We start from the raw sequence: 16410 nt of genomic DNA, 5'->3' as shown, positions 1-16410 counted from the left end.
TAGTGCAAGATTAAGTCCAACTAAAGATAGTTCGAAGGTCTCCAATGAGGTAGACGGTAGATCAGGATTACTCTCTAGTTGGTGAGAGGACGGTTCAATTGCTGGAAAGAAATCGCCCCTGAATGTGGAGGTTTGTGCTTTCACACTTCTGTACCTCTTGCCTGATGGGATAGGGAAGTAAAGAGAGTGTCCAGGGTGAGACTGGTCCTTGATTGTGCTGCTGGCCTTGCCGAGGCAGCGTGAGGTGCAGATGGAGTCAATGGAAGGGAGTTTGGTTTGAGTGACGGTCTGGGCTGCGTCCACAACTGGAAATCCAATTTCTTAGGTGCAGCTGATCATCTCTTTAAATGTGATTTGTATTGAATCCAGCAAAACAGGTGCATGCAATATTACCCAGCTGCAGTCCCAAGCCATCTGGTGGTCTCCTTGTGCAGATCCACAGGTTCTTATCAATGGACATTTAACTTCGTAAAGTTCTTTTTTGATGTTGATGTTCTTGACGTTCTAGGCTTTCAAATGTAGACTTTGGGGATACAACGCGCAAACAGGCCCTTCGACCCACCGCGTCCGTGCTGAACAGCGATCGCCCAGTGCACTAGCACTGTCCCACACGCCAGGGACAGTTTTACAGAAGCCAATTAACCTACAAACCTGCACGTCTTTGGAGTGTGGGAGGAAACCGGAGCACCCGGGTGGATGTGGAGTGGATGTTCCCAGTAGTGGACGTGTCCAGGAACACAGGTCGCTGCCTTGGAGTAACAGGACGTACTTTTACAATGGAGATGAGGAGGAATTTCTTTAGCCAGAGGGTGATGAATCTGTGGAATTCATTGCCACAGAAGGCTGTGGAGGCCAGGTCATTGGGTGTTTTTAAGGCAGAGGTTGGCAGGTTCTTGATTAACAAGGGTGTCAAAGGTTATGGGGAGAAGGCAGGAGAATGGGGTTGAGAGGGAAAAATTGAATCAGCCATGATTGAATGGCGGAGCAGACTCGATGGGCTGAATGGCCAACCTTTACTCCTGTGTCTTATTGTCTTATGGGTGGAGGTAGTCCGGGCGGCTTCTGCTGTGGCTGCAATGTTGGCTACCATGGAGGCTTTCAGTTTAGTTTTAGTTCAGACACACAGGCCCTTCGGCCCACTGAGTCCGGGCCGTCCAGCGATCACGGGCACTGTTCTACGCATTAGGGGCAATTTACAATCTTTACCGAAGCCAATTAACTTACAAACCTGCACGTCTTTGGGGTGTGGGAGGAAACCGGAGCTCCCGGGGAAAACCCACGCGGTCACGGGGAGAACGTGCAAACTCCATACAGACAGCACCCGTGGTCAGGATGGAACCTGGGTCTCCGGCGCTGTAGGGGACAGCAACTCTACCGCTGTGTCGGCCACACACAGTGTAGAATTGGACACCATGGGTTTTCCCCAAGTGCTCCGGTTTCCTCCCACACTCCACGATGAAGCAAGTTCTGCTGTGAGGTGAGAAATCAGCGTTTGTTGAGATCCCTCCCTGCAGCGCCACCTCCTTTGTCCCCCAGTATATCCCTTTACACTCCTCTATTCAGTGACGGACCTTGCTGTGAATAAAATAAAGGACCTTTCCACTGGGCACCGACTGGTAAAGCACACACTGCTGTTTGGTGACAATCCCAAATGTCGAAAACAAAACCTTCATGTGGCGGTCCCGTTTGAAAATTCAGAAAATTAATTCAGAGAAAGAAGCCGCAGAGGGTCGATCCTTCGTTTGAAACAAGATGAGATCAACAGGAAGGCAACAGGAAATGACGTTTGGTGCCTCTGGGCGTTGAAGGACAAGGTTGACCAGTGTTCTGCCAGGATAGTCGCCGAACATGGTTTGGGATTAGATCGACCCACAATCAGTTCAGTTGTGTTTATTGTCACGTGCACTGAGGTACAGTGAAAAGCTTTTGTTGCGTGCTAACCAGTCAGCGGAAAGACAACGCACGATTACAATCGAGCTATTTACAGTGCATAGATACGTGAAAACGGCACGGTGGCGCAGCGGCAGAGTTGCTGCCTTACAGCGAATGCAGCGCCGGAGACTCAGGTTCGATCCTGACTACGGGCGCCGTCTGTACGGAGTTTGTACGTTCTCCCCGTGACCTGCGTGAGTTTTCTCCGAGATCTTCGGTTTCCTCCCACACTCCAAAGACGTACAGGTATGTAGGTTAATTGGCTGGGTAAATGTAAAAATTGTCCCTAGTGTGTGTAGGATAGTGTTAATGTGCGGGGATTGCTGGGCGGCGCGGACTCGGTGGGCCGAAGGGCCTGTTTCCGCACTGTATCTCTAAAAAAAATTTTTTTTTAATTAAAATAAGGGAATAACGTTTAGGGCAAGATAGAGCCAGCAAAGTCCGGTCAAGGATAGTCCGAAGTTCACCAAAGAGGTACTTAGTAGTTCAGCACTGCTCTCTGGCTAGAGATCTGGATCTAAAGTTAGAGATGAGCAGCAGCATCGTAGGTCAGGCACCTACCTGGGGGTGCTGACTCGAAGGGCCAAATGGCCTCCGCCAGCACCTATTTTCTATGTTTACCTGTTCTGTGCGACGGCATTCCTGTACCTCCTGTGGATGGCTCGAACTACTATCTACCTCATTGGTGAACTACTATCTACCTCAGGTGAACTACTATCTACCTCTTTGGTGAACTACTATCTACCTGTTTGGTGAACTACTATCTACCTCAGGTGAACTACTATCTACCTGTTTGGTGAACTACTATCTACCTCAGGTGAACTACTATCTACCTGTTTGGTGAACTACTATCTACCTGTTTGGTGAACTACTATCTACATCAGGCGAACCACTATCTACCTGTTTGGTGAACTACTATCTACCTCATTGGTGAACTACTAGCTACCTCAGGTGAACTACTATCTACCTCAGGTGAACTACTATCTACCTCAGGTGAACTACTATCTACCTCAGGTGAACTACTATCTACCTGTTTGGTGAATTACTATCTACCTCATTGGTGAACTACTATCTACCTCAGGTGAACTACTATCTATCTCAGGTGAACCACTATCTACCTGTTTGGTGAACTACTATCTACCTCATTGGTGAACTACTAACTACCTCATTGGTGACCCTTGGACGAGTCGTGATCAGACGGTGATCATTTCTGCTACTGATGGTCCACAGTGCCTCGTGAATGCCCAGTTTTGGAGCTGCTAGATCCATGCAGGATCTATCTCCTTAACACGGTTGTAGTGCCACAGCACACCAAGAAGGTCTCCTTCGGTGTAAAGATTTAAAATCCACAGGAACAACGCAGTAGTCACTTCTATCGATGCTGTCATGTAGAAAGCATTTTAACAGGATGCATCACAGCTTGGTTTGGGAACAGCTCCATCCAAGACTGCAAGAAATGGCAGCAAATTGTGGGCACAGCCCAGACCATCACAGAGAAGGTAGGAGAATGGGGTTAGGAGGGAGAGATAGATCAGCCATGATTGAATGGCGGAGTAGACTTGATGGACCGAATGGCCTAATTCTACTCCTATCACTTATTAACTTATTAACAGACTTTGCTGGCTTTATTCCTGTAAGTTCCTGTGAAAGGAAATCACCCCCCGACAAGATGCTGTTGCTTATTTATCATTTTTAAAAAACAAAACAAATCGTGCTGATAGGGTACCTGTGCGGGCTGGGATATGTCTTTACCTTTTGTGGCCTTGAGTAAATGCCGGTGTGATGTATGTCTGAGGCTGAACGGTGAATTTATTACCCGCAGAAACGTGCGCCGTGAACAATGGAGGCTGCGACCGTACGTGCAAGGACACAGCCACGGGAGTCCGGTGTAGCTGTCCGGTTGGATTCACCCTGCAACCCGATGGGAAAACGTGCAAAGGTGGGTCCCCCCTGCTCCTCGTGTACCGCCAACCTTTCCGCGCTGTCAACGCTGCCCGGCATCGTAAATGTCTGGCTCTACAATCTACAGTCCGTGTCTACCAGCGGAAGATAGACATTGAATGCTGGAGTAACTCCGCGGGGCAGGCCGCACCTCCGCAGAGGAGGAACGGGTGAGGTTCCCCCCTTCTTCAGACTGAGTTGAGTTCAGTTTTGTTTATTGTCACGTGTGCCGAGGTACAGTGGAAAGCCTTTGTCACGTGCTATCCAGCCAGCGGAAAGACTGTACATGATTTCAATCCAGCCATCCACAGGGCGGAATGAGTGGGAATGGTCGAGACCTGCCTTCAACGCCACCCATTCCTTCTCTCCGGAGATGCTGCCTGTCCCGCTGAGTTACTCCAGTATTTTGTGTCTACCTTCGGTGTAAACCAGCACCTGCAGTTCCTTCATACAAACACCAAGCGGACCGGCTCTTGTTGACATGGGAGTACTATCTGATTGTCCCTTGAGCACAACACTTAATGGGCATTGCGGTACGTTTGAAATTGTCAAGTGTCTAGAGTCAAGAGTGTTTTATTATCGTAGGTCCCAGATAGAACAATGAAATTCATACTTGCAGCAGCACAACAGAATAGGTAGTATAAGAAGATAACTGCAGATGCTGGTACAAATCGAAGGTTTTTATTCACAAAATGCTGGAGTAACTCAGCAGGTCAGGCAGCATCTCAGGGGAGAAGGAATGGGTGACGTTTCGGGTCGAGACCCTTCTTCAGACTGATGTCAGGGGGGCGTGACAAAGGAAGGATATAGGCGGAGAAAGGAAGATAGAGGGAGATCTGGGAAGGAGGAGGGGAAGGGAGGGACAGAGGAACTATCTAAAGTTGGAGAAGTCGATGTTCATACCACTGGGCTGCAAATAGGTAAACATGGTACACTTTAAACAATATAAAAATGTTCAGTGTGTGTATACATACACATACTCACACACACACACACACACACACACACACACACACACACACACACACACACACACACACACACACACACACACACACACACACACACACACACACACACACACACACACACAATAAAAAACAAACAACAATAATAGTGCAATCTACCTCATTGGTGAACTACTCATTAGTGGGAAGAAGCTGTTCCTGAACCTGGACGTTACAGTTTTTAGGCTCCTGTACCTTCTTCCCAATGGCAGGGGTGAAACGAGTGTGTGGCCAAGGTGGTATTGTGTGTGGCCTATTGCGCTGTGATAATCAGGGCGGCAAACTTGTTTGAGGCGTAAATATTGGCGCAGAAGAAGTAAATATTAGCGTAGTGAGGGTAAAACCCATGAAACTTTGGGAGAGATCTGAAGAGATTCTTGATGCCCACATGAAGGGAGTGATTAAGTTTAATATAGGGAGTGATAGAGTCACACAGCATGCAAGCAGGCCCACTCGGCCCATCAAGTCTACTCCGCCATTCAATCATGGCCGATCTGTCTCCCTCTGATCCCCTTCTTCCAAGGTTCTTCCAACAAATATCCATACAGGTTGCCTTTCCTGTAGGGGACATTAAATAAACAACTGGGACACAACTTAATGCAGATTCACTGTTGGGAATTAAGCAGCAGGGCCCAGAAATGCGGCTTGCGATAGAATTGCCAAGTTCCCCCCCTAACAACATGTTGCCAAAAACATAACTGAGCCATCCACCAACAGCTCTGACATGAAAGATTAACTTCACTCTTGTACAGCTTTCCAAACTGTTCGCACGAAGGCCAAAGGGATCTGTGTGCCAAGTTTCGAGTACACATCCAGCCTCCCCTCTGACCTGCACATTGTAAGCTTGCTGAACTGTGCTTGCTCCGACCGGGTGCTTTGTTTTCCGAATGCTGCGCTCAGGGGTTGCCAACTGTCCAGTATCAGCCGGGACTTGCCGTATTTTGGGGCTAAATTGGTTTGTCCCGTGCGGGACCGCCCCTTTCCTGTATTAGTAGGGTTGCCAGTTTGCTCACTCCCAAGTAAGGGACAAAGGGCGACAACACCGCCCCGCGCCGCCATTGGTGGAGCGGGAGCACGTGGCCGCTGGCTGGGTGAGGGCGCGTGGGGCGCGGGGCGGTGACGTCACCCTTTGTCCCTTATTCGGGAGTGAGGAAGTTGGCATCCCTATCTGCACTGTTCCTACCTGCAGAGGTCCAATCCCCATTTTGCATTCCTGGAGAGTGATGTCAGAACTCTACTTCTACTAAGAAAATGACAAATGAAGGCCCAAGGATATCCTTGGAGAGAATATTGCACCTGAAAGCTGATCAACTTTTAAAAAAATCTTTCCCAATGCCGACAGAGCCAATATTGTCACGTGTGCCGAGGTACAGTGAAAAGCCTTTTGTCGCGCAAGTTCACTGCTAAACACAATACCAGAACCAGGGGTCACAGTTTAAGAATAAGGGGGAGGCCATTTAGGACTGAGATGAGGAAAAACTTTTTCACCCAGAGAGTTGTGAATCTGTGGAATTCACTGCCACAGAAGGCATTGGAGGCCAATTCACTGGATGTTTTCAAGAGAGAGTTAGATTTAGGTCTTAGGGCTAAAGGAATCAAGGGACATGGGGGAAAAAGCAGGAACGGGGCACTGATTTTAGATGATCAGCCATGATCATTTTGAATGGTGGCGCTGGCTCGAAGGGCCGAATGGCCTCCTCCTGCACCTATTTTTCTATGTTTCTACTGAGCGTAAAGCATCAGGGTGGCTCCCCTGACCCTTGAGTTTGACGATTTTGCCCGTGTGTTTTTGTGCCCGAGAGATATTGATACTGATCACCATTCAGTCCAAGAAATCAACTGCAGATAAACCACCTCGACCTCTGATCCAAGGCTTTCACCCCAATGACTTCTAGAATTAAGCGTAGGAACAAATTGTGTTTCATCCATACCCAGCTGATCAGTTAATAAGTATTTTTGATAATTGAGCAGCGTTAATGTCCCGAGCTGGCAGAATGGAGGCTCTGAAATTCTTCTGGAAGGTCGTAAGATCATAAGTGACAGGAGCAGAGTTAGGCCATTCGGCCCACAAGTCTACTCCGCCATTCAATCATGCCTGATCTATCTCTCCCTCCTAACCCCATTCTCCTGCCTTCTCCCCATAACATCTGACGCCCGTACTAATCAAGAATCTATCTAACTCTGCCTTAAATATATCCACTGACGGCCTCCACAGCCTTCTGTGGCAAAGAATTCCACGGATTCACCACCCTCTGATGAGAGAAATTCCTCCACATCTCCTTCCTAAAAGAATGTCCTTTAATTCTGTGGCTATGACCTAGACTCTCCCACTAGTGGACACATCCTCTCCACATCCGCTCTATCCAAGCCTTTCACTATTCTGTACGTTTCAATGAGGTCCCCCCTTGTTCTTCTAAACTCCAGTGAGTACAGGCCCAGTGCCGACAAACGCTCATCATATGTTAACCCACTCATTCCTGGGATCATTCTGGTAAACCTCCTCTGGACCCTCTCCAGAGCCAGCACATCCTTCCTCAGATATGGCGCCCAAAATTGCTCACAATATTCCAAATGCGGCCTGACCAGCACCTTGTAGAGCCTCAGCATTACATCCCTGTTTTTGTATACAAGTCCTCTCGAAATAAATGCTAGCAATGAGTTTGCTTTCCTTACTACCAATTCTACCAGCAGATTAACCTTTTGGGAATCCTGCACCAGCACTCTCATGTCCCTTTGCACCTCCGTTTTCTGGAAAATAGGATTGGTCTCTTGGGTTGATGCGGTCACATGTCAGATGTTTGGAATCTGGGATGTACTTTATTTTTCAAATCCTTTTATGATGCTACACTTAGGATCTATGCTTCATTGAACAATGCAAGTTACATAATAATTTCTGTAATGAGTTTTTATCTTTTCCTTGCAGATATTGATGAGTGTTTAATAAACAACGGGGGATGTGACCATTTCTGCAGAAACACGGTCGGCAGCTTTGAGTGTAGCTGTCGGAAAGGCCACAAGCTCCTGACAGATGAACGATCTTGCCAAGGTAAGTCTCCACTCCATCCACTCCATTCCTTAACCTGTTTGCAGGCAACAAATAAGTTGATCTAACAATGAGGCAAAATGGTGATTTTATATTTCAATATCAATGTTCAAGTTTTTCTATGCAGAGACAAGGAACTGCAGATGCTGGTTTACCGAGGAAAGACACAAAATGCTGGAGTAACTCAGGCAGGTCAGGTCAGGCAGCATCCCTGAAGAACATGGATAGGTGGGCTGGGACCCTTCTTCGGTCTGACTCAAAACATCACCTATCCGTGTTCTCAGGGGATGCTGCCTGACTCGCTGAGTTACACCAGCATTTTGTGTCTTTTCAAGTGTTTCTAGTTTGCTTAAACTAAACTAAAGCAGCTCAGACTTTATTGCCAACCATCACAGTGGGGAATGTGGAGGAACCACTGTGATGGATGTTTATGGTAAATTTTATGTAGTTGTGTGTCTTGTTGCTATTTTTGGTATGACTCTATGGCAAATCAAATTCCTTGTATGTTGCAAAACATACTCGGCTATTAAAATTATGATTATGATTATGATTATAACGAACATAACACCATTTTTTTCCATTCCTGAACAAGTTGCATCTTGTGCATCTTGATGCAGAACGCAATGTGATGTCTCTGCCTCACAATGGAATTCTCTGCCTCAGAAGGCAGTGGAGGCCAATTCTCTGAATGCATTCAAGAGAGAGTTAGATAGAGCTCTTAAGGATAGCGGAGTCGGGTTATGGGGAGAAGGCAGGAACGGGGTACTGGTTGTGAATGATCAGCCATGATCACATTGAATGGTGGTGTTGGCTCGAAGGGCCAAATGGCCTCCTCCTGCACCTATTGTCTATTGTCTATTGTCTGACACAAATATTAATTCTGATCTGTGGTTCGCTGAAGTTTGGATTAGTGTGAAAGATGAATGAACATTATTTACATTACAGGAAGGCTTCAAGGAACTTGGATAGGAAGGACCAGCAGATACTGGTTTATCCCAAAGATGGACACAAGATGCTGGAGTAACCCAGCGGGCCAGGCAGCATCTCTGGAGAGAAGGAATAGGCGATGTTTTGGGTCGGAACCCTTCTTCAGACTGAAAGATAGAGAGCTGTTTTGTTCTGACCTTCGATATCATTCAGTCAGAAGAAGGGTCTCGACCCGAAACATCACCTAGTCCTTCTCTCCAGAGATGCTGCCTGTCCTGCTGAATCACTCCGGCATTTTGTGTCCATCTTCAAAGAATTTGGTTTTAACTTTCATGATAGGGCAGACGAGTTGTGATACGAGTTCAAATACCCATTGTCTAGCCCACCAGTTTTCCTTTTCCATTGACAGATTCCAATTTCCATGTTAAAAGACCCAATCATCTGAGAAGGTAGACACAAAATTCTGGAGTAACTCAGCGGGTTAGGCAGCATCTCGGGAGGGAAGGAATGGGTGACGTTTGGGTTCGAGACCCTTCCTCAGACCTGTGTCTACCTTCGATTTAAAAAGCCAGCATCAGCAGTTTTTTTTCATACATCATCTGAGAATGTTGTGCTAAGGCTCTTTCAGAGTTGTGTGTCAGCATGTTTGGATGTGGGCGAAAGATGGCATTTGTTACTCTTGATTTCGCCCAGCAATAACAAAATCCGTTCTTGATTCCCTCTCCAGGATCAAATTGACATAGGACATGATTGGGACTTTATTCCATGGAGCGCAGGAAACGGAGGAATGATCTTATAGAGGTGTACAAGGCCACGAGTGGAATAGGTAGCATCAAAGCACTCAGCCTTTTACACAGAATAGGGGAATCGAGAAGGAGATGACATAGGTTTAAGGTGAGAGGGGAAAGGTTTAATAGGAACCTGAGGGGCAGGTTTTTCACATGGATGGTTGGTACGTGGAACAAACTGCCAGAGGAAGTAATTGAGACAAGTAGGAAAAACATTTAAATGGCATTTGGATGGGTACATGGATAGGAAATAGGATATGGGCCAAATATGGGCCAGTTAGTGGAACTAGTGAATATGGGGCAGGGGTTATGGGGAGAAGGCAGGAGAATGGGGTTAGGAGGGAAAGATAGATCAGCCATGTTTGAATGGCGGAATAGACTTGATGGGCCAAATGGCCTAATTTTACTCCTAGAACTTGTGACCTTATCTTGGTCGTCATGAACAAGTTGGGCCGAGTGGCTTGTTTCCGTGTTGTATGACTCCCTTGACATCTGTAATGATAAGCAGCATGTTTTTAAAAAAAAGGAATGAGTTAATCCAATATAGTGTGAGAGAAAATTCTTCATTCAACTTTGTTCTGTAATGTAATGAACCCTGTCAACGATAGTACCGTTCAACAAGAAAGGTCTTCGAAGGTGAGTGTGTGAAGGACTTGTCTTGTGAACGCCAATCATTTTGTTCCCATCGGATACACGTTTGGAAAACATGGAGTGGAGTTTCTTTCAGCGAGACATTTCGGAGCGAAGAAAGAATTTTCAGAACTCATTCCAAAGTGAGAGACTTATGCATAAGATAGATGTTGGATTGCTCTGAATCTTTGTGTTGGCTTCAGAAGCCAAATGTTGCAGAATTGACCCAATCAATAAAATGCTGAGGTTAGCTCTGAGACAAGCGAATTGACAAAATTCATATGTTAAATTCTTGGCCTCAGATTTTTTGATGAAGTAACAGTCATCCTGACATTGTTTGGAGCCAAGTCTAACAATTGATTCCAAGCTAAGGACTCCATTAGCTTGGCTGCATCGCAGTTATATTTGTAGGAAGGAACTGCAGATGCTGGTTTAAATCGAAGTAAACACAAAATGCTAGAGTACCTCAGCGGGCGGGACAGGAGAGAAGGGAATGGGAGACATTTTGGGTCGACACCCTTCTTGAGACTGATGTCAGGGCAGTGGGAAGTGTATAGATAAGGATGTGTAAGGTGTGAAAACAGGACAAAGGGAATGGAGATCAAGGAAAATGTGGAATAGATCATTGTTAGTTGGGAGAAGGTACCAACAAAGCAAACAGATAAATTGTAATCGGACACCGTAAGACAGGTCGGGATGGGGGAGGGGATGGAGAGAGAGGGAAAGCAAGGGTTACTTGAAGTCAATGTTATACCGCTGGGGTGTAAGCTGCCCAAGTGAAATATGAGATGCTGTTCCTCCAATTTGCGATGGGCCTCACTCTGACAATGGAGAAGGCCCAGGACAGAAAGGTCAGCCTGGTAGATGGGAGGCTCTGCAGTTGATGGCAGGATGGTTCAGTTGCCTGATAACTGGGAAGAACCGTTGGGTGGCACGGTGGCGCAGCGGTAGAGTTGCCGCCTTACAGCGCATGCAGCGCCTGAGACTCAGGTTCGATCCTGACTACGGGCGCCGTCTGTACGGAGTTTGTACGTTCTCCCCGTGACCTGCGTGGGTTTTCTCCGAGATCTTCGGTTTCCTCCCACACTCCAGAGACGTACAGGTATGTAGGTTAATTGACTGGGTAAATGTAAAAATTGTCCCTAGTGTGTGTAGGATAGTGCTAATGTGCGGGGATCGCTGGGCTGCGCGGACTCGGTGGGCCGAAGGGCCTGTTTCCGCACTGTATCTCTAAAATCTAAAGAAGGTAGTCTCTGAATCTGGAGGTGTGCGTTCTCACACTTCTGTACCTCTTGCCTGGTGGGAGAGGGGAGAAAAGGAGCGACTGGGGTGACTCGTTCTTGATAATACTGGCGGGCCTTGCCGAGGCAGCGTGAAATGTAGATGGAGTCAATGGAAGGGGAGGTTGGTTTGCATGATAGTACGTCCACAACTCTACAATTTAAAAAAAAAAATTTAAAAAAAATTTAAATTATTTTTGAAAAGCATATCTACAGATAGAAATAAAAGACAAATTTGTTACAAAGTTCTTACATAGCTTCAATTTTTAAATTTTTAAAGAGAGAAAATAAAAAATAAAGAAGAAAGAAAAAAAAAACTATAAACTATTGGGAAGAGAGAATAATTAAAAATTTTAAAAAAGGTATAACTATAAAAATTAAAGGGGGTAGATCCGGGAGACATTAACTACAGTTGTACATCCAACCCTAAACTCAAGTTTCAACTTTTAATTTAAATTTTTTATTTTATCCTGTGTCAAACCCATTTACTTTTCTAAAAATTCAATAAATGGAGACCATATTTAAAAAAAATAAATCAGGTTTGTCAATTAAGGCAAATCTTATTTTTTCCAAATGCAGGGTCTCTGTCATTTCCATAGTCCACATTTTAATTGTGGGGGTTATTGTTTTTTTCCAAAATTTAAGTATTAATTTTTTCGCAGTTATTAAACTGTAATCAAGAAAATGTACCTGACTTGTTGTAAAGTTTGTAGTATGTTCTGATAATCCTAATATGGGCGGCACGGTAGCGCAGCGGTAGAGTTGCTGCTTTACAGCGAATGCAGCGCCGGAGACACAGGTTCGATCCTGACTACGGGTGCTGCACTGTAAGGAGTTTGTACGTTCTCCCCGTGACCTGCGTGGGTTTTCTCCGAGATCTTCGGTTTCCTCCCACACTCCAAAGACGTACAGGTATGTAGGTTAATTGGCTGGGTAAATGTAAAAATTGTCCCTAGTGGGTGTAGGATAGTGTTAATGTACGGGGATCACTGGGTGGCACGGACTTGGAGTGCCGAAAAGGCCTGTTTCCGGCTGTAGATATATGATATGATATGATGATATGATATAATTAATTTTGGATCCATATCCAATTGCTTGTCGATAACTTTAGAAACTATTTTTAAAATATCCAACCAGAAATTTTGCATTCTACAATTTCTTGCGTTCTTGGATGGAGCTGTTCCCAAACCCTGCTGTCATGCATCCCAATAAAATGCTTTCTACACGGCATCTGTAGACGTTGCTGGGAGTTGGTGGGGACATGCCAGACCTCCTAAGCCTTTTAAGGACATAGAGGCGCTGATGATGTGCATTCTTGGCCATTGATAACACGCACGTAATCTCGGATATTAGGTCAGTGTAAGGACCATGAGCCTGAATTGCTGGAGGTGACTTGATGATTGCTGTCACAGCAGATAAATATCCCCCAATATTACGTGAAGAAAATATGCTTTGGCCAATATTATTCACACACCATCATCAGAAAAAGAAAAAAAAATACAGATTGACTTTTTATTATTTGCTCCTACCTCATCTATTGCATCCACTGCTCCAGATGTCAACTTATTTACATCGGCGAAACCAAACGCCGGCTCGGCGATCGCTTCGCTCAACAACTGCGCTCGGTCCGCGTTAACCAATCTGATCTCCCGGTGGCCGAGCACTTCAACTCCCCCTCCCACTCCCGGTCTGACCTTTCTGTCATGGGCCTCCTCCAGTGCCATAGTGAGGCCCACCGGAAATTGGAGGAACAGCACCTAATATTTCGCCTGGGCAGCTTGCAGCCCAGTGGTATGAACATCGACTTCTCCAACTTTAGATAGTTCCTCTGTCCCTCTCTTCCCCTCCCCCTTCCCAGATCTCCCTCTATCTTCCTGTCTCCACCTATATCCTTCCTTTGTCCCGCCCCCCTGACATCAGTCTGAAGAAGGGTCTCGACCCGAAACGTCGCCCATTCCTTCTCTCCTGAGATGCTGCCTGACCTGCTGAGTTACTCCAGCATTTTGTGAATAAATCCCTTTTATTATTTGCTGTTCGTGAGACTATCTTGGGCACTAAGAAGTGGGCATTTGTGCTTGTGAGCGCACGTTTCAAGAAGTATTTCACTGACGGTAAATCACTTTAAACAATACTGAAGTAATGGCCATAGATTTGTGCTGCCGTCCAACTGAACCAAACAGTGAAAAGTAACTTGTTTTATCTCTGATCCTCCATTTTTGGGAAACTTGCAATGAAAACGTTAAAAAAATTGACCATTAGTTTTGAGAGCCCATAGTTTTGGGCGATCAGCAGTATTTAATTGCTTGAGTCTTCAAGGCTGATGGTTACTGTGAGATATGAATGTCTCAACTATTCCCCCTTAAATGCTTTATTATGTTTATTGAGCTTGGCGAGTTTCTGTGTGAAATATGGATTAAGTATTAATAAATTAACAGTATAACAGTATAACAGAGCTTTATTTGTCGTTCGGTACCGAAGTACCGAACGAAACTACATAGCAGTCACAGAAAAAAAAAAGAACACAAGACACATAACCCCAACACAAACGTCCATCACAATGACTCCAAACACCCCCTCACTGTGATGGAGGCAACAAAACTTCCCCTCTCTTCCCCACGCCCACGGACAGACAGCTCGTCCCCGACCAACCCGCACAGTCCCCGCACCGGGCGCTGAAACGTCCCGCGGCCGGTGCCTTCAGATATACCTGACTAAGGTCTGTGTTGTAAGGTCATAATTCTGTCCTTTACATTATGAAAATACAACTCAGAAACCATTACAACATCTGAATCAGCTCCCCTTACGTTTTTATAGACTACAGCGCAAAGTCTTTTTATTCCGATTGTTTCAAAATTGACTTCTCTGCAGGTAACTCTATGGGGATTCCACCATTCCAGTGATAGGGGTAATAAAAATGATTTTCAAGGTCCAAAATTCCGATGCATTGTACTCCCGTGAATGTTGGTAATAACCTGTGAATTACAACAGTATGCAAAGCAGACATTTTCCATTACTCTACTCTTTTTTAGGTTATAAATTGCAATAATCCAGCACTATTTTAAAAATAGTTGTGAGTTGCAAGTTAACCCCACACACTAAATTTGTTCGCAATATTTCCCAACATACCTTTCAGCCTCTGTTCCGAGCAAAGTATTTACCATTCATGCAGTATGTTTAGTTGTCAGTTTAGTTGCCGCACGGTGGCGCAGCGGTAGAGTTGCTGCCTTGCAGCGCCAGAGACCCGTGTTGGATTCCGATCGCGGGTGCTGCCTGTACGGAGTTTGTACGTTCTCCCTGTGGCCGCGTGGGTTTTCTACGGGTGCTCCGGTTTCCTCTCACACTCCAAAGACATGCAGGTTTGTAGGTTAATTGGTTTTGGTAACATTATAAATTGTCCCTAGTGTGTGTGGATCGCTGGTCGGTACGTACTCAGTGGGCAGAAGGGCCTGTTTCTGCGCTGTATCTCTAAACTCAAAACTAAACTAAACCAAACTTAGTTGTCACGGTAGCTTGTCACTGTATGGTTAAATTGACAGCTCTTTTCTCTCATCACCAGTGTTTGTTGGCACTGAGCTTGTATTCGCTGGAGTTTAGAAGAATGAGGGGGGACCTCATTGAAATGTACAGAATAATGAAAGGCTTGGATAGAATGGATGTGGAGAGGATGTTTCCACTGGACTGGAGGTCATACATAGCCTCAGAATTAAAGGATGTTCTTTTAGGAAGGAGATAAGGAGCAATTTCTTTAGTCAGTCAGAATTTCTTTAGTCAGAAGGCTGTGGAGGCCAAGCCAGTGGATTTAAGGCAGAAATCGATAGATTCTTGATTAGTAGGGGTGTCTGAGATATAGATGCTGGCGTAGTAAGGAAGACACAGAGTGCTGGAGCAACTCAGCGGGTCAGGCAGCATCTCTGGAGAACGTGGATGGGTGAGGTTTCACAGAGTGCTGGAGCAACTCAGTGGGTCAGGCAGCATCTCTGGAGAACGTGGATAGGTGACGTTTCACAGAGTGCTGGAGTAACTCAGCGGGTCAGGCAGCATCTCTGGAGAACGTGGATAGGTGACGTTTCGGGTCAAGACCCTGCTTGACCCGGAGATCTGATAGATCAGCCATGATTGAACGACGAAGTAGACTTGATGGGACGAATGGCCTAATTCTGTTCTCATCACTTACAACCTCAAGCTTCTGACTTCAGATTAAAAGACAATAGATGTGATAGATTAGGGCGTAAATGGTGGCGTGCCCCAGAGTGGTCACTTCCCCCCCCCCGCTTGTTTCCCCCAAACCAGTTACAGTCACAGTTGTAGCTCTGGTATTTGACGTATCTAGCACTTGCCTTTTTTTTCCCTCATCCTCCTGGTAATTGTGGATAATGCTCTCCTCACTTTCTCACCTCTCTCAGACCTACCTGTTGTGAGCACATTTCCCATTGTCTTTCACCCACACCCTGCACCCCTCTATCATTTCATCCATCCAGCCATCCACCGTGTCCCAAACTGCCCTTTGACTGAAGAAGGGTCCCGACCCTATCCGTGTTCTCCAGAGATGCTGCCTGACCCGCTGAGTTACTCCAGCACTCTGTGTCTTTTTTTTGCGTATCAACCAGCAACTGCAGTTTCTTGTTTCTTCCTTTACTTTAGTTTTAGTTTAAGCGAAACAACAGGGAAACAGGCTCTGCGGCCCACCGGGTCCGCGCCGACCGGCCATCCCCCTCGTACTCGAGCACGATCCGACACACTAGGGACAATTTACAATTTACACAAGCCAATTAATCTACATCTTTGCAATGTGGCAAGAAACCGGATCACCCGGAGAAAACCCACGCGGTCCCAGAGAGAAATACAAACTCCGTGCAGACAGC

At 46.0% G+C, this 16410-nt stretch overlaps 1 protein-coding gene across 3 annotated transcripts in view; it reads left to right on the top strand.

Annotated features, from left to right (window-relative positions):
• Nucleotides 1-16410, top strand: part of scube1 (signal peptide, CUB domain, EGF-like 1) — a 208764-nt gene that overhangs the window by 129997 nt on the left and 62357 nt on the right. For all 3 annotated transcript variants that reach the window (XM_078416899.1, XM_078416897.1, XM_078416898.1), the window contains 2 exons: nucleotides 3755-3871; nucleotides 7804-7926. In XM_078416899.1, the coding sequence (XP_078273025.1) occupies nucleotides 3755-3871; nucleotides 7804-7926 (240 nt within the window). The remainder of the gene's footprint in view (nucleotides 1-3754; nucleotides 3872-7803; nucleotides 7927-16410) is intronic.

Source organism: Rhinoraja longicauda, chromosome 20, assembly GCF_053455715.1.
Source record: "Rhinoraja longicauda isolate Sanriku21f chromosome 20, sRhiLon1.1, whole genome shotgun sequence".
NCBI classification, from domain to species: domain Eukaryota; kingdom Metazoa; phylum Chordata; class Chondrichthyes; order Rajiformes; family Arhynchobatidae; genus Rhinoraja; species Rhinoraja longicauda.
The sequence above is the reverse complement of the archived record's forward strand: the minus strand, read 5'-3'. Positions and strand labels throughout refer to the sequence as shown.